Here is a 21,278-nt window from a genome sequence, read left to right as displayed (position 1 = left end):
ATGGGGAACAAACAGTGCAGCTGCAGCATGGGGAGGCAAGGAGGCTGAGTACCCCCTGGGAGACCTTCAGGTCTCCCCCTAGGGGTACTTGTACCCCCTGCTGGGAACCCTCAAAGGTGATGGACCTTTTCATCTGCTCTAGCAGGACTCTGATGTGCTTCTGAAGAACAGACCACTACCCCACCCCCTGGTTCCTAAGCTTTAGCAAGAACTACTTTCTCCATCCTGCCTCTGTTCCTAGCCCAGCGCTCAACCGTAGTAGTCAAGCTTTGTTTTCAAAACATTTATAGTACTCCCCTCGTGCCCAAGCCTGCACAAGCTAGATTACAATGCGACTGGGCAAAGAAAGCAGGGTCCCTAGCTAATCTACCCTGGGAGAAAGAAATCTTCCTTGCTTGTATGTATGTATTGTTTTTATATTCTGCTTTTCAGCCAAAGTGGGCTCCCAATGCAGCCTACAATTAAATGCACAACTGCCATATTTGCAAGGCATATGGCTTGGCAATTAATACGGTTGTCAGATATTTAGCATGAGTAAAGCTAAGGAAATTTGTTAGGCTCCACACCACACAGAATCTTGCCTCCATTTGTGTTTTATTCCATCTTTAAATCCATCAGGCTGTCCCAAGTGCTGCTGCTTAGTCTAGAGAGTTTTGTGCAAAATGCCAGAACCTCAGCTCTAGATCAGTCTCTACAGAATCTTTAATAGTCAAATCTTTAATCGTCTCTACAGAAGCCCTTCGGCTGAACTGCACAACTGCCAACATCATGCAGTGATGTGAAAGTTCCTGAGCCCGTTCTTGTGCCTTCCCATAGTGCTGCTATACCATGAAGGAATTGTATGGTTCCCAAAATCACAGCTACCGAGTCCCAGGGGAGGCCCTTCTTTCCTAGTCAACCTTGTGCCTGGGCTAGAGAGGAAGCCGGTCATTTCAGCAGTTTGAATTTCTTCAGGTACTGGTGCACTTCCTCCTTGGGGTATGGGCGGAGAGCAAGGCAAGTGATGATGTGCTCTGGCTCTTCTATCCACAGCTTATGGTCAATGCTGTTTTGCTGCAGTGTCGTCGCTAATGTAGCCAAGGCACACTCATCCGGGGCCTAAGGAAGCGGGTGGGGAAAGAAGCCAGATCACAAAGTGGTTCTGCTGCTTTATTACTCCAAACACACAACAAGGTCTATCAGCGAAAGAAGAAGTAAACTTTATTAATCCATCACCAAGCATCGACATAGGAAGCTGCCATATACTGAGTCAGACCATGGGTCCATCTAGCTTAGTATTGTCTTCACAGACTGGCAGCGGCTTCTCCAAGGTTGCAAGCAGAAGTCTCTCCCAGCCCAATCTTAGAGATGCTGCCAGGGAGGGGACTTGGAACCTTCTGCAAGCAAGCAGGCAGGCGCTCTACCACTGAGTTATGACCCCATTCCCTCAGGGGAATATCTGAGTGCTCATACATGTTCCCCATTCAAATGCAAACCAGGATGGACCCTGCTTAGAAAAGGGGACAAGTCATGCTTGCTAGCACAAGACCAGTTCTCCCCTAAGAGGCTTGTGATCAGCTGAGGTGCTCCAGGGCCCATGATCTGCACACCACCACAGGGCACCTCCCCTACGTTCAGCAACAGCTGGAGAGTCTGGATGGCCTATCGCCACACTATGGGAAGAGGTGGCCCACATTTAGGGGGAAAGACAACTCCTGATAGAGGTGGGAGAGGCAGAGAGCAAACATTCCTACTGCTGCAACCACCAAGGAAGCAGGTTTCAAACTGCTTAGCAAGCAGAGGTCTGTATATTCTGGTTAAGAGAAAGTCACAGATGATACGGACCCCACCACTGCAAGGCACTGTGTAAGTGGCCTGGCGCCAGTGCATTTCATATTTCAGCTCTGGGTACTACTACGACTAGTTACATACCTCTCTTTAACCAAAGTTCCCAAAGTGGTTTACATAGAAACATCAATAAGATGGCTCCCTGTCCCCAAAGGGCTCACAATCTAAAAAGAAGCATAAGGTAGACACCAGCAACAGTCACTGGAGGGATGCTGTGCTGGGGTGGAGAGGGCCAGTTGCTCTCCCGCTGCTAAATATAAGAGAATTGCCACTTGAAAAGGTGTCTCCTTGCTCATTACCAGGGCAGAGTGAGCCTGGTCAGTGGTCCCCTTAAGAGGCAAGTTTCCCATATTCACAGGCTGCAGGGGTGCCAAACTGAGTCTCCAGCTGCCAGACAAGTCTAGAATTCCCATCATTCCCCATCCGTTGCAGCTGGGGCTGATGGGAGTTCTAGTCCAATGACTCAGCTTGGCCAACCCTGATATACAAATGCAAGAAATTAAAACGTTAGAACACTGTCATTTACTGGGGCATAGCCATTACCACAGCAGAAGTACAGCAAGCTAGGTCCTCCCACAGGAAAAACAGTCAAAGGCAATTGGTTCAGTTAAGAATACACAAACCGTTTTTTGGGCTCACCACAATCGCAGGGACAGAAAACAGCAGGCAGGGCTAAGCAGGCAATTGTTTCTGGAGGACCTGCCTATTTAAGTCTCACTGTACGGTGGTGTTGCCCACACCAGGGGGAGAATAAGTGGATGTATGTAATTTTATCAATCTAAAATCTCAGGTGTTAGAGGGGAGAGGTTTATTTTACCCCAATTATAGCAGAGCAAGCATGTTTTGATAGTTTGGGTGGCAAGATCCAGGATTCTGTACCCTTTACTGCCTTGGGCATTTCCAACCAGAATCCCTTTTTCACATCTGCAGTTCAGTTTGGTCCTTTTCTAAAAGGGGGATGTAGGCATATGCCTTAGACCTGAACACGCTGACATGCCCCATGCTGGGCTTGTTCCCCTGCCATAATTCATATTATTGTTGAATATGGTGTTGCCTCTGTGGCCACGGCTGGCAGCCAGCTCTGCAGATTGGTGGCATCCTCAGAGTGCTTCTCTTTCCCCAGATCTTGCTTGCCAATCCTGCATCTTGAAGCATCCCTATGGTCAGCTACATCAGGACTGGCAAACAAGTGCGAGGGAGGGAGAAGCAATCCAAAGATGCCACCGACCTGCAGCTACATCTGAATGGGAGAGTACATGTGTGAGCACTGTAAGATTGTCCCCTCAGGGGATGGAGCCGCTCTGGGAAGAGCATCTAGGATCCAAGTTCCCTCCCCAGCAGTATCTCCAAGATAGAGCTGGGAGAGACTCCTGCCTGCAACCTTGGAGAAGCCGCTGCCAGTCTGTGAAGACAATCCTGAGCTAGATGGACCAAGGGTCGGACTCAGTATATGGCCGCTTCCTGTGACCCTAAGCCACTTGGGAGCCCTTCGGGGAAAGGGTTCTGCGCCCCCTCCCTGGCCATCTCCATGGCAGCCAGCCAGTGATCTCTCTCACTGAGATTCCCAGATGTTGATGACTACAACTCCCAGAATCCCCAGGCAAAAGCCCTTGCAGCTGGGGCTTCTGGGAGTTGTAGTCAACAACATCTGGGGACCCCTGTGAGGGGCGGGGACACTGCAGCCAGCCAGCCCGGCCGCCCACCCCCGGGCACCCCCTCACCTCCAGGACGACGGTCCTCATGCTGCCGCCCTGCGCCAGGTAGGCCGCGGTGTCCGGGTGCTGGCGGTGGCTGTGGGTCACGGCCAGGGCCGCGTGGCAGGCCTGCGCCACCAGGGCCCCCAACGGCCACGCCAGCGGCTCGCGCCCCAGGTCCCCCCTCAGCACCACGTACTGCACCAGCACGCGCGCCGCCATCTTGCCGTACGGAAAGGGAGAAGGCTGCGGCGGCAGGCGGCGCCGGAGTGGGGGCGGGGGGCGCGGCTTCGGCAAGCCGACGGGTGCCGCGCCCGCGCGGAAAAGAGGCGGTGTCACTCAGCGGCGAAGGAGGAGGACTCCGACAGAATCAAGGAGGAATCCGGCGTCGGGCGCGGGGCAGGCCGGGAAGGGGAGAGGAGCGCCGCCGGTGCCGTCGATTGCGGATGACGTATTTCCGGGCCGCCGGGAGGCGCGGGAAGTTTGACTGCGCGCTCTGCCGGCCGGCCGGTTGCCCGGGCGACAGCGGTGAGTCCGCGCGAGGCCTTGTTTTCACCTCCCTCCCTCTCGAGAGGGTCGAGGCGGCTCTGCAGGGTGGGCGGTGGTTGGGATCACTTCTTCGGGCTGCTGCTGCTGCCGCCCTCGGACCCGCCCCAGGGATCGTCCTCCGAGGCGCCCCGCTTTGTCTGCTGCTGGAGGCCGCGGGGTGGCCAACCTCGGTCTCTCCCGCTGTCATTGGCCTACCGCGCCCAACATACTGCAGCTGATTATCCCTGGGGATGATGGGAGTTGTAGTCCAACAGCCTCTTAGAGTCGTTCAGGTTGCGTCCCGGGATAAAGGGACAGCCAGGCTCGACATGACAGGAGGAGAGGGGCAGTCTCCATATTGAGAAGCCACCCTCTGCAGCAGGAGGGGCTGTGGATGGAACTGGCCCCAGATGTTGCTGGACTACATCTCCCATCATCCCCAGCTGGGGCGTAACTATAATAGGGCAAGGGGAGACAGTTGTCTGGGAGCCCACTGCCTGGGGGGGGGGTTGCAGAGGCAAGTCACATGACTGACTCCCCCAGCCGCGCACCCGCCCGGGCTTCCTTCAGATGTATTCAAACTCCAAAATTGATGTGATTGCTAAGACCCGGAGCTACCAGAACAGCAGGGGGGGGGGGTTGCATTTTAAAATCTTGTCTCTGGGCCCACTCCAAGCTTCCGGCTGCAGGCTGGAAGTCTCCACATCTGGGGACCCACAACCCCAGTGGGGCAGAGCCTGAGAACCGCTAGCCGGGAAGAGCTGCTGCTGCTGCTTCTTCCAAGGCCCGCCCTCCCTCCTGGCAGGATAAGACCCGTGGTGCCCATCCACTCTGCTTCGTGAGGCGCCCCTGGGTGCTTGTGGCCGAGCCCTCTCTTGTCTCCCTGTTCTAGTTCTGCAGGAACCCGAGGAGGCCGGCCCAAGTCTGAGAACCAGGGAGGGCCGTCTTGCCTTTTGCGCTGCAACTTTTTCCTTCCTCGCCGAAAGTTGGGGGTGAAAATGGAAGGCCCTCCCGCTTCCTCAAGGCAAGGTAGGTTGGCAGCAGTTGGGGTGCTGCCGGTGACTTTTCTCTCCTTGGCACAAGGGCTGAGGAGCGGGATGGTTTCTTCCAGATCTAAAGGCAGCTATCTGAGTTTCTGTACTTCCTATCTGGAGAGGAGATTTGGGAGCTGAGCTCAGTCCTGTGAACTACGGAACTGAACCAGTTAAGGACATGAGAACAGCCCTGCCGGATCAGGCCCAAAGCCTGTCTAGTCCAGCATCCTGTTTCACACCCACCAGATGCCTCTAGGAAGCCCACAGGCAAGAGCTGAGGATATGCCCCCTGCAACTGGTATTCAGAGCTATCTTGTCTCTGAGGCTGGAGGTGGCCTATACCCACCATTGCCATTGCCATAGCCATTGATAGACCTGTCCTCCATGAATTTGTCTAAGTCCCTTTTAAAGCCACCGAAGCTGGTGGCCATCACCACATCCAGTGGCAGAGAATTCCACAGATTAATTATGTGCTGTGTGAAAAAGTCTTCTCTTGGTCCTAAATTTCCAGGCCTTCAGTTCAGCTAGGGATGATCCTTAGTTCTCGTGTTGGGAGAGAGGGAGAAAAATTTCTGTCCACTCTCTCTACTCCGTGCATAATTTTATACACCTTTATCATGTCTCCCCGTAGTCGCCTCTGTAGTTGTAAAGAGCCCCAGGTGCTGTAGCCTTGCCTCATAAGGAAGGTGCTCCAGGCCCCTAATCGTCTTGGTTGTCCTCTTCTGCACCTTTCCCAGTTCTACAATGTTCTTAAGATATTGTGACGGGGGATGATGGGAATTGTAGTCTAATAATGTCCCCTTCACCCACTGTGGCTGGAGCAATGGGTGTTGTAGTCCAATAACATCTGAGGACCCACAGTTAGGGACCCCAGACCTATTCCCATCCTCTGGTTCTTGTGTTTGTAGGCCTCTTAGCATAGTGTGGCTCCCTTGTTAGGGCATACTGGGGACTGGGTTATGCAAGTTAATTGTGCAGGAGGTAGGTTAATAGGTGCCGGATCCTGCCTTGAAACAGGGGATTGGAAATTATCTAGGCTGCTCCGGCCTTCCAAATGTTCTTTCTCTCACTGCCCAGAATTGTTTTTGTTGTTCCTCAGTTTAGTTATTTATGTGCTGGAGAGACATTTACCCTAGAACACTAGTGGTGCTGGAGACCCCTGGGTACATGGTTGATGGATAATTAGTTTGAAACTGGGAAAGGAGGATTTAGGATTGTCACCGTACTGCTGCAGAAACAGGTGAACTGTGGTCTCTGCAGCAGACACGGGCACAGGTTGCCTTTTTGTCTGCTCCCGTTCTTTGTAGGTGTCTTATCCCACCTGGAAAACCTGGAAGCTCATGCCCATAAAGCAGGGTTGAAACAAGGGGAAACCAGAGAACATCAGGAGAATGCAGTCAGGCTGAAAATGAGGATCCAGGAGCTGAGATGCCAGAGAGATGAACTGAGGGCCAAACTGAATATGTGTCGTTCTCAGGTAGGTGTGGCTGTATGCATTTTATTGTTCATCACGCTGAGTGCAATGGTAAAATTTATCTACTTATTTATTTAACATATTTTTATACCGCTCAAAACTTACATCTCTGGGCAGCTTACAACAAAATAAAAACAGAAAGTAAAACATTATTTAAAACAAAAACAAAGAGTTTAAAACATTACAACAATTTTAAAAAAATTTAAACAATATATTTTAAAACAGCATTAAAACCATTAAAACAATATTAATTAAAAGCCTGAGTGAACAGATGCATCTTTAAAGACTTTTAAAAAGCTGTCAGAGATGGGGAGGCTCTTATTTCATTAGGGAGTGCATTCCAAAGCCTTGGGGCAGCAGCAGAGAAGGCCCATCCCTGAGTGGCCACCAGACGAGCCGGTGGCAAATGCAGACAGACCTCTCCAGATGATCTCAGTGGGCGGTGGGGTTCATGACAAAGAAGATGTTCTCTTAAATACCCAGGGCCCAAGCTGTTTAGGGTTTTATAGGTTATAACCAACACCTTGTATGGACAAATATGACGAAAAATATGACAACATGGACAAATATGATGAAAAAAGAAGAACCCACAATTGTCTCTGAAATAACTTGAAACTGACAAACGTAATTGGCACCCATCTTTGTTTATTCCGCATTTAACAAAAATCAGACTTTGCTTTAGAGCTTTGTTGCAACAGAATATTTCAAATAATAACAAAAATGAAAATGGCATGGACAAAAATGATGGGACCCTTAACCTAATATTTTGTTGCACAACCTTTAGAGGTAATCACTGCAAACAAACAATTCCTGTAGCTCTCAATGAGACTTCTGTGCCTGTCAACAAGTAGTGTGGCCCACTCTTCCTGAGCAAACTGCTCCAGTTTTGTCATTAAAAAGCCAGACTGGAATTTGCTAAAATGCATATTGACAAGCCACAATGCTTCTTCAGAATGTCTTTTGGACAGATGAGACGAAACTGGAGCTTTTTGGCAAGTCACATCAGCTCTATGTCCACAGATGAAAAAATGAAGCTTTCAAAGAAAAGAACACCATACCTACAGTGAAACATGGAGGAGGCTCAGTTATGTTTTGGGGCTGCTTTGCTGGATCCGGCATGGGGTGCCTTGAGTCTGTGCAGGGAACAATGAAATCTCAAGACTATCAAGACATTCTGGAGCAAAACGTACTGCCCGGTATCAGAAAGCTCTGTCTCAGTCACATGGATCCTCCAACAGGATAATTATGCAAAACACACAGCTAAAAGCACCCAAGGATGGCTTAGAACAAAACATTGGACTATTCTGAAGTGGCCTTCTATGAGCCGTGGGGGGAATCCAGGCAAATCAGGGGGAAATCCAGGCGCCGGGAGGAGCCCAAATCCGGCAGGCGCTACCTGGAATTCCAGGGGAGATGGCAGTGCTACTGATGATCTCTAGTCCGATGCCTCAACTGTGGTGATCCTTTGCAGTTCTGAAGAACTTTTCTCTTCCTTTCCCTTTCCTTGAGGCATTCGGTGCTGCCACCGCTATTTTGTTATCTAGGTTTGTTTCTTGCTTGTCCCACTGGGCTTAAGATGGCTCATGGCCACGTTAAAACATTTGAGACTAAAAATGTCTGTCAAAAACGAAAAATCTCAAAATGCAATGCCTAGAAGCAGAGCGTTGTGTGGTGAGCTGAAGCCAGCCATATTTCTTTACAATGACGAGGTGGATGGTTTTGTTTTGTTTGTTAAACCCTTGAAGTTTAGCTGATTGCCATAAAGGCAAAATGTGCCGCTGAGTCATTGTCAACTCCTGGCAACCACAAAGCCCTGTGGTTGTCTTTGGTAGAATACAGGAGGGGTTGACCATGGCCTCCTTCCACGCAGTATTGCCATACTTGGTCACAAAGGACTTTCCCCCCTGCATCTGACTAGCTTGTGACCAAATCGGGTGGAGTGCGGTTCAGCCGTTCCATAGAGCTTTTTTTCGTTGCCTATCTGGAGTGGGTCAGTGGATTTGTGAAGAGAAGAGGGCTAGTAGATCAACAGAGGTGCCGGCCTTTGGAGCAGCTGCTTGGAACAGCTAGCTGACTGCTATCTCTTCTGCTTTGTGATTCATTGAGTTCCAGCCTGCAATTTCAGTGCCACAGTCAACCCGTAATATGCTTGTCACCAGCTATCCCAGTTGGCATTGTTAGATAATCGTCTGCCCTTACAACTGGAAATCATCTGAGATGACTCATCACATGGCAGTGGTGGTGCTTGTCAAGTGGTTATATTGGTCACATGAAAACTACAGTAAAGTGTGAATTCTCCTTTAGCTAGGCAATGGGAACATGGTGGCAGTTCTCTAGGGCATTTGGTTGAGTTCTTGAAGGTGGATTTCCCTGGGCACTCTGTCTGCAATTTTCAGACAGAAATCTGGTCCTTGACTGGAAAATGTCACCTTTCTCCCCACACCCCCTGCCCATGGTTGTTGGAGTGTGCCTTATCTGCACTGTCCCAGTGGAGCAGGGAGTTGAGCATGAATTCTTGAATTTATTATTCATACTGCACTTCAAAAAACTGAGCACTCTTCATCAGATGAAACAGATAGCAGCCTTCTCTCTCTCTCCCTTCCCTCCCCCTGCTAAGTCTCTACACTGGCTTCTGTGAGTCTCTGCATCAACTTCGTGCCCAGTCTTTAAAGCTGCCAGCGGCTCTGTCTCCTCTTCCCCCTGCTCTCGTTCTTGCTCTCTCTGTTCTGCGCAGATTCACTTGCTGCCTGCCCCTTGTGCCTCTTTCTCCCAATGTTGTTTCTGCCCAGCAGTCTGCCTTCAGAGGAAGCAGTGATAGTTGAACTGCAGTGTCGACATACCCATATGTAGTAGCCAAGCCCCACCCTTCTTGTCTTCTTGCAGCTCGCCAGGAGCAAAAACACCACCAAAAGTGGCCCACAGACTTCCCAGGCGACAGAGACCAGCAAGCAAGCCCTCTTGGAATGGAAGATGGAGAATGTCAAGGGGCTGCTGCGTGTCTTTCACCTGACAGGTACCTCCCTCAGAGATGTGCAAGACTCTTCTCCTGACCTAGTGGTTAGTGGCCTTGCAGTATCCTCCCCCACAGGCCTTCCATGTACTCTTTGTTTGAGCTAACTCAGCTTTTTGCACATTTGCTGCAAGACATAGGCACTGTAGGGTGGCACAAAACATGACGTTTCCACACCTCTGTTTCCGCACTTGAAGATACGATCACATATCTGGCCCTCAGTGTTGCAGCTGCGAAATACAAAAGAGAGGGTCCACATGAGTCTGGGTGTCTGCTTTCTGTCTCTTTCCCAAGGACAGGGCCTTATGCTGCCCTCTACCCTCATTCTCCTGCACCCACCCACCCCCACCCTCACATTGCACTGATTATATTTTGCAAAAGGTTTCAAATAAACTTGGTGCCGTTTGTCAACGTCTTGTTGTTCTAGAGGGCAAAAAGAGAGAAAATGGCTGGGGATTGAGAGTACATGGGTCATAGTAAACTGCCCTGGGCATTTTACAAAAACATATTATGAGATAAAAATTACTAAAAAAATAAATAGTAGCAAGGATTGGCATGCCTGTGCTCATAAGAGGGAACCAGAAACTCTGTTCTCAGGTTTAATGCTCCTTCTCGCAGAGCCATAGCCCACCTGGGTCCCTTGTCTGCCCTGCTCTGAAGTTCTAATTTTTTTGTTCTGAGGCTGAGTTTAGGATGCCTTTCTGTTCGCCAGGCCTCAGCGGGAAACTGACCAAGCAGGGGGCCTGTCTGTGCATCAGCACCGCCTTTGAAGGCACCTACCTGGATTCCTATTACCTGGACCTCCTTCTGCAGCAGCCAGTCCGGATTCAGCACCACTCAGTCCCGGCCTTCATCCCCTTGGAGCAGATAGCTCAGAAGTATTTGCAGGCAGACATCAAGCGTTTTTGCTCTGTGCTCTCTGACCACCTGAATGCTTTCGCTGGGAGGAAATTCCAGGCAGATCAGTTGCAGGTAGGAGGTCCCAGCAGGGAAAGAGGAGCTGATGTCCTTTGTGTGCCTTTGGGTGAATCAGGAAGGAAGACTTTGGTTTAACTGTGCTCGGAGTGGTCTTCCCAATAGAGGCAATATCGCTGCTGAGAGTCAGGACTGCAGTTATTCTACAGTCTTGGGACATCAAAGAGGCTAAGTGAAAGCTGAAGGACCATGATTGGACACTCCTGGTCAGCAATTAATATTTTGAATTGAGCCAGCAACTTTAACTGAGCCCACAGACCTTGCAAATGCAAGAACTGTTAGTTACTAGTCAGAACAGTGGTTCCCCAGGGGACTGGAAGTAAATGCCTATATTGTTTCGACTGAGGGAGTCACTGTACATTCAACATATATTCTTACCCTCTTCACCATCTCCATTTCCCTCCCCTTCCTCTATTCCCTGGTGACTTTATTCTGGATTGTAAAGCCCCTTAATGATGTGGCGATGGCCATTACCTTAAATGGCTTGAAAAGCAGGTTAGATTTATGGAGCACAAGACTGTCAATGGCTGCTAGTCTTGATGGCTATAGACTGCCTCCAGGTTCAGAGGCAGGATGCCGCTCAATGCCAGTGGCAGGGGAGCAGCAGTAAGAGGGAGGGCATGTCCTCAGCTCTTGCCTGTGGGCTTCCCAGGGGCATCTGCTGTGTGAAACTAAAAGGGCCTTTGGCCTGATCCAGCAGGGCTCTACTTATGTTCATATTTATTCATTAAAAACCTCCGAAGTCCCACACATTTGCTCCCCGTTCGTTCTTTTATTTAGAAAAGCAGGCCGAGATCTAATGTAGTTGACAGTGTGTCATGGACTCGGTTTGAAGAGATATTGGCCTAGTTCAGAAATTGCACAGATTTGCAGAAGGGTGGATATTCTGATTTGTTTTCAAAATCTGATTAGCTCAATATAGGATCTCAAGTCTTCAGACATTACAGTAAAGCCTGGCTTGTTTGAAACTAGAATCAGGAATAGCATCTTGTGTACCTGAGCTGTGTGCTCCCCTGAGGCAAAGTTTGTCGGGTGGGAAGTAAAAGAGTCACTTGCCTGTGTATCTGTTTGAGAGAATGCAGTGGAGGAGCATAAATATAGGTGGGGGGTCTGCAGGAGCTATGCTGGGGCCTGGACGGGAAGCCCTGGATTGGGCCTTGGGCCACCAGTTGCATGTGCCTAGTTGACTCTGTGTGCAGTGGCCCCCTGTGAAGCACTTACAGTGGTAGAAACAGACTCATGTCCCATTTCAAAAGTCACCACCATGTCTACCCATTGTACACTCTTCTTCTGCAACATGGAAAGTGGCCACTGGGTGGCCTGGAGCAAATTAGTAACTTGTCTTAACATCCTCATGCAGAGTTGTTTGTAGGCAAATGAAGATTTGTAAAATGCTTTTAGGCACTGAAATGGTAGTCATGAGGACTATTAATTTATTTAATGACTTTTTGTATGCCGCCCTCCATCCTGGGACCTCGGAGTGGTGAACTGGTTTTAAAAGTCATAAAGAAGATAATGAAAGCATTGCCAAATCAAATAGCAGCAGCCACAGTATAACCCCTTGCCCACAATAGCTGCCTGACTTGAGGATTTGCTTGATCCATGCAGATGGATCAAGCAAGTGAGCCATGCAGCAGGAGAACCAGCAACCCGGTCACTAAACTGGCCTTGGAAAACCACTCCTCCACAATACCAGGATGTTGCAAATCAGTTAGCTCTGATGTGTCAGGCAAAACCCATGCCTGGAGCACACCACCCTCTAGAAAGGATTTTTTTAAAAAAATGTGCTAAAGTATTCTATACAGCCTATTAGGATTAGATGGCACAACTATTATCTTCTTTCCTCACTGACCTCCCCACCGCCACAGGAAAGGCTCTGATTTGCACTGTCTTATGTCTGGTTACAAAAGGGGAACCTCGCACAGGCTCTTCCTACAACACTAGAGACCCCATGAATAAGGGAAGCTGATGCTCTGAGCATGTTTTCCTCTTAAAAGCAGAGCAAGTCACAAATATTGGAAGCAGGACCTTCTGCCTGTCCCAGTGATTGCCCTCTTTGAATGCAAAGGGTCCTATATACAGAGCCAGGCTATGATTTTCTCAAAGTCTGAAAATTACACGGTGACAGGAGTTTCTTGGCTCTTCTACAGTTGTCTCCTTTGCTTGCAGGAGGGTTTTGCTGCTTTTCTTGAAGGACCCTTGCAAGGAAACTCCTTGTACAACCTGCTGGAGTTTAACTACAGTCTGGAAGGAGAGGGCAGGACGTTTCTGTTTACAGCAAAGCTAGTGTATGGAGACCCAGTGCGCATCCTCCCAACTGAGGCTACGGTGACATGTAAAGGTGAGAAAATAGCAGGCTGGGGCTGCTAGAATAGGACATAGAATGGGCCTTTTTTTGTCCTCAGGGGACATTAACCCACCACTAACCCTATAACACGCAAGACATTAAACTAATTGGTCTCCATGGAACATTATACATGCATTCAGAAACAGGACTTTCCCTCCCAGACATGGTTACAGAATTCAGAGCTCCCTGCTTCCTCAAATTTCCTGTGCCTGACCTTGATATCCAGATCCAGCAAGGCAAATTGTAAGTGGCCCTTGACAACGTCTCTTGCTTGCAGAGGAGGCAAATAAATACACATCTTCTTTGCACCCGACCTTATCTACAGCAATGCAAATAATGGTCTCACACCCAAAATCCAGGGGAGAGTTAGAGCGGTGGGGAGCCAACTGTTTTCTCATGGATTGATCTGCTAACTCTTCTCTCCCCCACCCCCTTTTCAGAAACAGATGATGCTCCGGCGGCTGTGTCAGAAATTGCAGCTGCTCATATGGCCTTTTTCCGCGAGAAGCCCCTTCATGAGGCCTTCAGCTCCATCATAGACTTGACAGCAAACCTGAGCCAAGCAGTTTCTCTCGCCTCTCAGCCTCCACCTTCTCTGTAGACCGCCGAACGAGGGACATCTCTCAGTCATGGAGAATAACAGGTTGTTCCTACTCGGCAAACCTCTCTCTCTGCTGTCTGAAGGGCTGCCTTCAGCATGACTGGATGCTCCTTAGGAAGGCTCTCTAGTTCTAAAGTTTACTACTAGCTAGTGAAAAAGTGTCTGTTTTCAAACATTGTACTTGAGGCAAGGACTAGTGAAACTGGTCGGATTAACTCAAGCACAGTCTGTCCAAATGGGGCAAAGTGGGACTGGCCACTTGTTCACATTTGGACCCACATCATGAGAGTGCTCCTTGGGCCTCTTTCTTGCCTGCCAGGATTCCTCTGCAGGGGCTCACAATGGGCATATGCGGCAGCATTTGCTTTGTAAGTGCTTCTGCTTTTCTAGGACTCTTACGATGTCCTGTTATGTTGCTTTTACAATAGAGACTGCCCGTCTTGATTCTGTAGCAATTTGAGAGGGCTCTTGGGCATGGGGGCAGCGATTAGAGCAGCTCTTTTCACAACCTAGGCACTTTATCCACAGAGAACAGGGCTTGAACTGGGACATGCTTAGTCAGAACAGGCGGTTAAAAAGACACCTCCAAAGCAGCTAGTGATGGAGCCAGTTTTAAAGCTAGCAAGACATTGTGGAAAACCTTTATTGTGTGATGTTGGCCTTCAGTCTCTTTATTAAATAATTCTACTAATGTATACATCATAACTTTTAATAGTACATTCAAACACAAATTAAATTGTTTGTATGTTCGTGGGAAGCAATAATAAAAGCAGGTTTAATTGGAAGGCTGGCCATGAACAAATTCATAGCATTAAAGTGTTGCAAAGCACATGCTTATTTACAATGCATTGTTGTTTAGAAAAGTTAATAAGTAGCATCCAAGTTAACTTAGGGAGGGAGGGAATTCTTTATTTGGCTGACTTGCCAGATAATGACTCGGCCGGGGATGTGTCTGTTCCCTAAATGGGGCTTCTGAACTGCCCTCAGGGGCCTGTGTGTCCCCACTGCCACTACCCCAAACCTCTGACCAAGTCTTCCTTCCAAAAGAGTCTGCCGCTTCTTCACAGACTGGGCACAGCTTCTGTGTAACATGCCAGGCTCTCCCCATCACCACCTCCAGGTTCACTTCGGCTGCCTACTGCTGCCACAAGAGTTTAAATGAAGTCCTTGGTGGGGAGGGGGGTGTTTCTCTTCTTGTACTTTCTGCACATTTTGGCTCTCTTTCAAGGTCTGCTGTTTGCTGTTCAATAATACAACTTGATTAAAACTCCAATGATAGTCACGTTAATGTGTTTGCTCTTTGGCCTAAGGTTCTTTTCCACCCAACCACCCTTTACTTACTTCTAGCAAGCGCAAAAAAGTGCTTCCACAAAGGTGGTGTGAGCCGTAGTGGTTCCCCTTGCAATGTCTACATCATTATGAACGTTGCATGTGCTTAAGAGTCTCTTTTTGAATTTGAGCAGGCTTCTGAGTGCATGCTGGGTCTGTCACCACCAGAGCCAACCCTCCCAGCACAAGACAGATCTGGCCGTCAGGCAGGCTTGAGCTCTACTGTCTGTCTCGACAAACTCCAAATGCGTCGGAGTAGGTTCTAAGATGCTGCTCCTCTGTATATCCTACATTTTGTAGAGTTTTTGATCATGTGTGACGAGCGTGGGCCAACTTCAGTTTTGCACAGTTTGTTCTTTATTATTATCCCCTCCCATGGTCCACCAACGTGTGTGAGATTAATCGAGAAAGAGCAAGGCCCATCATTCTGCTGACATACGAGTGTTTACTTATTTGCTTGCAAAGAGTTTCAGGTTCAATCCCTGCCACTGCTAGTTAAAATCATGTGTCCCAGGACTAGAAATGGCCTCTCTCATTGCCTGACCTTGGAGGGCTGCTGCCTGTCTGAGCAGACACATTGGATAACATACAGAGCAAGGATGCGCCAGTGCAGCAGAGAAGTTGCCATGGTTGCTACGGCTTCCCCTTCCCCAGGAAGCACCCTATTGCCACCCAAAAATATGTCCCCGAGGCTTGAGCTGGGCAAGTCCTGATTCAGAGTTCAGTCTCTTCAGCACCATGTTACACCAACTCTCTCATCAACCGTCTGATTTGGTAGAGGCGACTTCATACACACTCGGCATCTCTTAACAGTTAAGACCGAACTGAGGTGTGTCCCATGATCCAGACTATGCACCTTTGCTTAAGGACGGAAGCCGTGCTTGGCTGGCTGAGGGCTCAGTGCAGCAGTCTGAGCCACAACCTCAGAAACAAGCAACACTAAACAGTCCACCTGGAACTGGCCTTTGGCTCATGCTCTTTCTTTGCCCACTCCTGATATATTATACGCTTATAAAATAGCTTTTGAAAAGAGCACCCAGTCGGTCTTTTAGGCTTCACTCTGCCACCATGAGACCTGGAAACCTGTTGCTCTTTAAATGAAAGTTGGAGTGCTCAGGTGACTGCCCTAGCCAGCTGAATTCCTCTCCAAGGGCCTCGGGAATCCCGACTCAGCCCCACCTCCGCAGCATCATTTCAGCCCCCACTTAAGTGACTGGGCTCCCCCCATTTCCCAAGACAAGACATGACACAGTGTAACTCTTTAAAATCCAACTGGTTCTATTTGAGAAACTAGAGAAATAATTACATTTTTTTGTATTTCAATATAACAGATGAAGGCATTTATAAAAACAGTATTTGACCAGACTTTATAAATCTCTTCCTTTAAAGCAACAGCTGAAGTGAGAGCAGCAAAAGTGACAAGGTGCTGTCTCAAAGAGGCACCTTGCTTTCAGAAGTAAGACACGATTAAAAATATAAAGTTAATCTGTATCTTTTTATATATATATATTTATATATATTTATATATTTGAAATAGGACATCTTTTTAGAGTCAGAAAATACATTGCACTCAGTCTTTTTCCTCGTCCCTACTTTTGATGATTTTGTGGCAAAGGTGAGCTCCTTCTGAACTAATTTTTTAAAAACACCCTAGCATGCCCTCGTGTGGCTTTCTCTGCCAGCCCTTCTACCTGCTGTTAATACCCACCCTGAGTTTGCATTTATTTTAGCAGTAAGCTCTACATGGAGGTGATGTCTGTGGAAAATTCAAGCCACAGCACCATCCCCTCACTTGGACTAAAAAGATACGCAGCCAAGGGGACCCCACTGGAGCGAGCAATGCTGCTTTGGGGATTCTGCCTTCCTCTTTCCAGACCCAGATGGGCAAGGGTCCGCGTCTTTGCATGAGAGGCAGGAACTTCCCACCAATATTACTCCCCCCTCCCTCGTCTACATCAAGATGCAAATGCAGATGCTGATATCAAAGGGAGTCCTTTTACACGTAATAAAACTTCAAGAAGATAGAAGCGGGCAAAGGGGTCAATTTCCCGTAAATCTAAACAGTGTACATAGCAATCTCTCGCCCAAAGGTGCTGAAAACGGTGTGTGCCGCTGGGTCTGGCAGAGGTGCCTGCTCTCTTCTGTAACCAATGTGCAGAACCCGAGAGCCATCACGAGCTGTCAACTACCTGGTGGGGCAGAGTCACGGAGGAGCCATTAATGAAAGAGCCTTGCTTCTCACGCCCTTTCATGAAGTAGGTCAGCAGTTCTCCTTTGCCCTTGACAAAGATGGGCCCTCGGCGTACAAAGCGGAAGCCGTACTCCTTCAGGATGAAGTGAGTCTCCTCCACTACCTGCGGAGAGAAGAAACAGCTGCAGCCGTCTGCCACAATCAGGGCTCCAGACGTGGGTGGCTCCCTCAGCCTGCTGTGTCCTGTCTTGGGTCAGTTGCTTGCCCATCTTGTCTCCTAACTGACCAGCCCAGAGTGCACTGTGGGCTTACAGTCAGGCTGCACAACTTCTGCCCTCCAGCTCCCATCATTTCCAGCCACAGCAACCAATAGCCAGATCTAGAGGTCATTTAATTGTAAACCGCCATGAGCCATTTTGGAAGGGCAGTATATTAAATAAACTAACTAACTAACACACACAATCAGAACTGTGTTCTACCTGGGTTTGGGAGCTGTGTGTGCTTCCAGTTTTTGGTTGTATGGAAGCAAGGTAAGAGGAAAACCTGGGTAGAAGGGATTGTGTGGAAGCGAGGTAGGAGGAAAAGCTATTCCGGTTTTCTCCTACTTTGCTTCCACCCACCTGAAAATTGGGAGCACAGACAGCTCCCAAACCTGGATAGAACACTGTTTTTGATTGTGTGAATGACCTCATAATGGGAGTCATGGTCCACTAACAGCTGGGGACCCAAGGCTGAGAACCCCTGCCTTCCATTATGGCATTGTCAGCACACACTCTGTTCACGCAAGGAGCTGTAAGGTCCAACAGGCCTTGCAGGACCTGAGCGTGGGCCCTGGGACCTCCCCTGGAATCCTTTGTAAGACTTGGGAGGTTTTCTGTAGACCAGCCAGTGTGAAAAGTGTCCCCTGAAGGCAGAATGCTTGAAAACCACGGTAGTACTTCTTCCAAAGGCCGGCTAGTCACGCAGTGGCCATCAGCACTTGCTTCCACCTCCATGCCTAGCTTTGGAAGCTAGCATGTGCCCTGCTATGTATGAGCAGCCTTCCCCATTCATGTTAAGGGGGGCAGAAGCCCTCTATGCTCAACCAATGGACATGCCTCCTGCTCTGAAAAGGATGGAGAAGACTCTGCAGGTGGCCTGCACCATGCATGTATGGGAGTGTCCTGGAGCACAAGATCAGAGGCGGCTTCTGACTGCACTGGGGCCTCCGTCTTCCCTCACCCCACCAGCAACTCCAGTCTCCTAGCCATTCTGCTGTCGCTAGGCAGAGAAAGCAGTCATTTCCCCTGCTTCCCTTTCACTTAGTCCATTTTTTCATTTCAGACCGTCTTGCTGACCCCACCTGTATATTTCCCATGACGCCTGTGGACTCCATCCGGCTAGCCACGTTCACGGTGTTCCCCCAGATGTCGTAGTGAGGTTTGCGGGCCCCAATGACCCCTGCCAGCACTGCTCCTTTATTCATACCTGCCAACATGGAATGTGAAAGCACAGAACATGGTCACATTCAATGCTCTGGGTCACTTTCTGCAGGCCAGTCCCTGCCCCCATTTGCAGAGCCAGATTAACATTGGGGAGCGTTTTAAAAGTTCAAGAGACCCCTCTTGGAGCAGCCTAACACTCCATCAATCCAGCCCAGGATTGTGTTTCCCAGTGTGACCAACCAGATGTTTCTAGAAATTCACAAGTAAGCATGAAGGCGCTAGGCCGCTCTTGCTGTTTCAACCCAACCGTGCCTGTGGTATGGGGGCGTAGCTCAGTGGTGGAGCATCTGCCTTGCATGCAGAAGGTTGCAGGTTCAATCCCTGGCATCACCAAGTTGTCTTGAGGGAAACTCCTGCCTGCAACCTTGGAGAGCTGCTGCCAGTCAGTGTAGACAATCCTGAGCGAGATGGATCAATGGTCTGACTCAAGAAGTATTCAGAGGTCTCATGGAGGACCAGTATAACCATAATGACAAACCGTCATTGACTGAGCACTCCTCCTCCTCCATGAACTTGTCTAATCACCTTTTGAAGCCAACCAAAGTCTGAAAATGAGTCACGTTTAAAAGCTGGTTGCCATCACCACATCTTGTTACAGCAAGTTCTACAAATTAACTGTCTGAAGAAGTGCTTCAGTAGAAGTACTTTCTTTTGCCTGTCCTGAATCTATTATCAGTCTTCTAACATTATGGCAGAGGAAGAAAAATCACTTCCCCAATGGCATGGACACCTCCTCTGCTTTCATTTCGAGGGTGCTGGCCAACCAGAGCTAATTCAAATTCCCGCATTCGCACACACCAAGCCCACTTGCCTATTCGCAGCATGAAGTTATTGAAAGATTGGTAGTTAATGTTCATCAGGGTCTGTTTCATGGCCAAGGCAAAGTCAGCCAGATCCGCCAAGTGCTGCCAGCGCTCCTTTTCTGAAAGGTCCTCCTTCTGAGGAGAGCCGGAGACGAAAAGCAGAGAAGTTAAGCATGCCTCCCCTCTCAAATGGCTTCACAGTTTCCCATGTCTGAGCAAAATAATCCACCTCTCTCCAACTCCATCAGTGCAATGAGCTGTTCTGCATATGTTTCAAACTTACTAGGGGACAAACCCTTAAATATAATTCATTCGCTTTATGTACATTCAAAGCCCATTTTGTACTTCAGAGATTTGGATGCAGAGCAACCTGCCTTTTGTGTTTTGTTAGGAACTAATTACGAAGGACCTCCTCTTCCACCTCCTCCATAAATCATGTACACCTATAGAGGAGAAGCTGGAAGAGGTGGTCTTAGTTTCTAAAAGGACACACAAGGCAAGCTGCGCTGAAGTACAAAACAGGCTTTTAAAAATGTGCCAAATTCTAGTATTTAAGGGTATCTCCTTACAGAGGTTGGAACACGGACACATGCACAATATATTAACACTTTGTGGCTCCATCCTCTCTAATAAAAGCCTTGGTGTCCGTCCGTGGACGGACACCAAGGCGTGTGTTCGTGCCTCCCTGGCCTGTTCTGCGCCTGCGCGAAGCGCAGGCGCAGAACAGGGCAAGGGAGACACGCTCGCCGGCACCCGGCAGCCATCTTGGGCGGCCAGAAGCGGCCGCCCCGAAGAAGCTGGAGAGGAGGCGGCGGGAAAGTGACCAAGGCGGCGGCAGAGCCGCCGCCTCGGCCAAAATAGATGGAGGCCGGGGGCGGAGCGGAGGCCATGTAACCTTAACAAAAGATTTACTCCCGCGGCCGCCGCCGCCGACCGCCCACCCTCCCTCCCAGCTGCCGAGTCCCCCTTACCCTGGCCGACTGCTGTCGGCCGAAGACAGCCCTTAATTTAAGAGGCCGAGAGGAGCTCGCAAGCAGAGCTCCTCTCTGTGCAAAGCCTCTTGCCGAACTGCCGCTTTGGGCGCTTGCGTCCCTTGCGCCCAAAGCGGCAGTTCGGCAAGAGGCTTTGCACAGAGAGGAGCTCTGCTTGCGAGCTCCTCTCGGCCTCTTAAATTAAGGGCTGTCTTCGGCCGACAGCAGTCGGCCAGGGTAAGGGGGACTCGGCAGCTGGGAGGGAGGGTGGGCGGTCGGCGGCGGCGGGAGTAAATTTTTTGTTAAGGTTACATGGCCTCTGCTCCGCCCCCGGTCTCCGTCTCCCCGGCCTGGCGGGGGCAAATGCCTGGGCCGATTTGGCCCTTAAAGGTAGGGGGGGAACGGCGGAGGGAGGGGGAATGGCGGCGGGGGTCCAGGAGCGCCGTTACTAGCGCCCGTTATTCAACGGGCCAAAATTCACTTGTGAGATATATAAAATGGCAACACTATCACATAGCTCTGCACAAACATGGTCTCCCACCCCGTGCCTAACGTTGGGCAATATGTCAGCCACCCTTTTTAATTCAGTTGCTACAGAAGCTTTAACATGCCATTGTATAGCTAACCTGCAGCTGTAGTGACTGGATTTGTGAGTTCTTGACTTATAACTTTGTGTACGCATTTAGGTGTCCTGTTTGGGGGGTGGGAATCGGGGAAAGCCAGCTCCATCACTGAGGTGAATGTATCATTAGGAAGAAGCTGGCCATCTGCATGATCCTGCCAACTGATGAGAAGTATCTTACTGCACTTCCAGGGCTGATGGGAAATCTGCGGAAAAGGAGTAGTGTGGAAGTGTTCTAATGCGGCAAGCCACCACTTGGTATACAATTTGTCTGCATTTACCCTCTACTCTAGTGGGTTTCTCCATTTTTCAAGTGGGAGCTACTTTGCCAAAAAACTTTTGAAATGAGACTCATTTCCTACCCAACCTCTGTGCACTTCTGCACTCC

General features: G+C 49.4%; 3 protein-coding genes across 6 annotated transcripts in view; 1 reads left to right on the top strand and 2 right to left on the bottom strand.

The window, feature by feature from the left end:
- Window positions 1–577: 577 nt before the first annotated feature.
- PTRHD1 (peptidyl-tRNA hydrolase domain containing 1) lies at window positions 578–3,743 on the bottom strand. Its single transcript, XM_053249315.1, has 2 exons — window positions 3,549–3,743; window positions 578–1,098 (listed from the first exon to the last, which is right to left on the bottom strand). Exons 1-2 carry the CDS (start codon window positions 3,741–3,743, stop codon window positions 928–930), a joined length of 366 nt encoding a protein of 121 aa, XP_053105290.1. The 3' UTR covers window positions 578–927.
- Window positions 3,744–3,912: 169 nt separating this feature from the next.
- On the top strand, window positions 3,913–14,772 carry CENPO (centromere protein O). 2 transcript variants are annotated; one of them, XM_053249296.1, is made up of 7 exons: window positions 3,913–4,049; window positions 4,942–5,078; window positions 6,391–6,560; window positions 9,441–9,570; window positions 10,280–10,539; window positions 12,712–12,883; window positions 13,330–14,772. In XM_053249296.1, exons 2-7 carry the CDS (start codon window positions 5,048–5,050, stop codon window positions 13,488–13,490), a joined length of 924 nt encoding a protein of 307 aa, XP_053105271.1. In that variant the 5' UTR covers window positions 3,913–4,049; window positions 4,942–5,047; the 3' UTR covers window positions 13,491–14,772. The 2 variants fall into 2 exon arrangements, with proteins under 2 accessions (XP_053105271.1, XP_053105278.1); XM_053249303.1 differs by lacking the exon at window positions 3,913–4,049 and adding an exon at window positions 4,073–4,115.
- A 1,301-nt stretch (window positions 14,773–16,073) lies between these two features.
- The window catches only part of ADCY3 (adenylate cyclase 3), a 130,968-nt gene continuing 125,763 nt past the window's right edge, over window positions 16,074–21,278 (bottom strand). For all 3 annotated transcript variants that reach the window (XM_053249274.1, XM_053249264.1, XM_053249282.1), the window contains 3 exons: window positions 19,306–19,432; window positions 18,353–18,477; window positions 16,074–17,173 (listed from right to left, as the gene is read on the bottom strand). In XM_053249274.1, the coding sequence (XP_053105249.1) occupies window positions 16,991–17,173; window positions 18,353–18,477; window positions 19,306–19,432 (435 nt within the window). In that variant the 3' untranslated portion in view covers window positions 16,074–16,990. The remainder of the gene's footprint in view (window positions 17,174–18,352; window positions 18,478–19,305; window positions 19,433–21,278) is intronic.

The sequence above is a fragment of the Hemicordylus capensis genome, chromosome 1, assembly GCF_027244095.1.
Source record: "Hemicordylus capensis ecotype Gifberg chromosome 1, rHemCap1.1.pri, whole genome shotgun sequence".
Lineage (NCBI taxonomy): Eukaryota > Metazoa > Chordata > Lepidosauria > Squamata > Cordylidae > Hemicordylus > Hemicordylus capensis.
The sequence above is the reverse complement of the archived record's forward strand: the minus strand, read 5'-3'. Positions and strand labels throughout refer to the sequence as shown.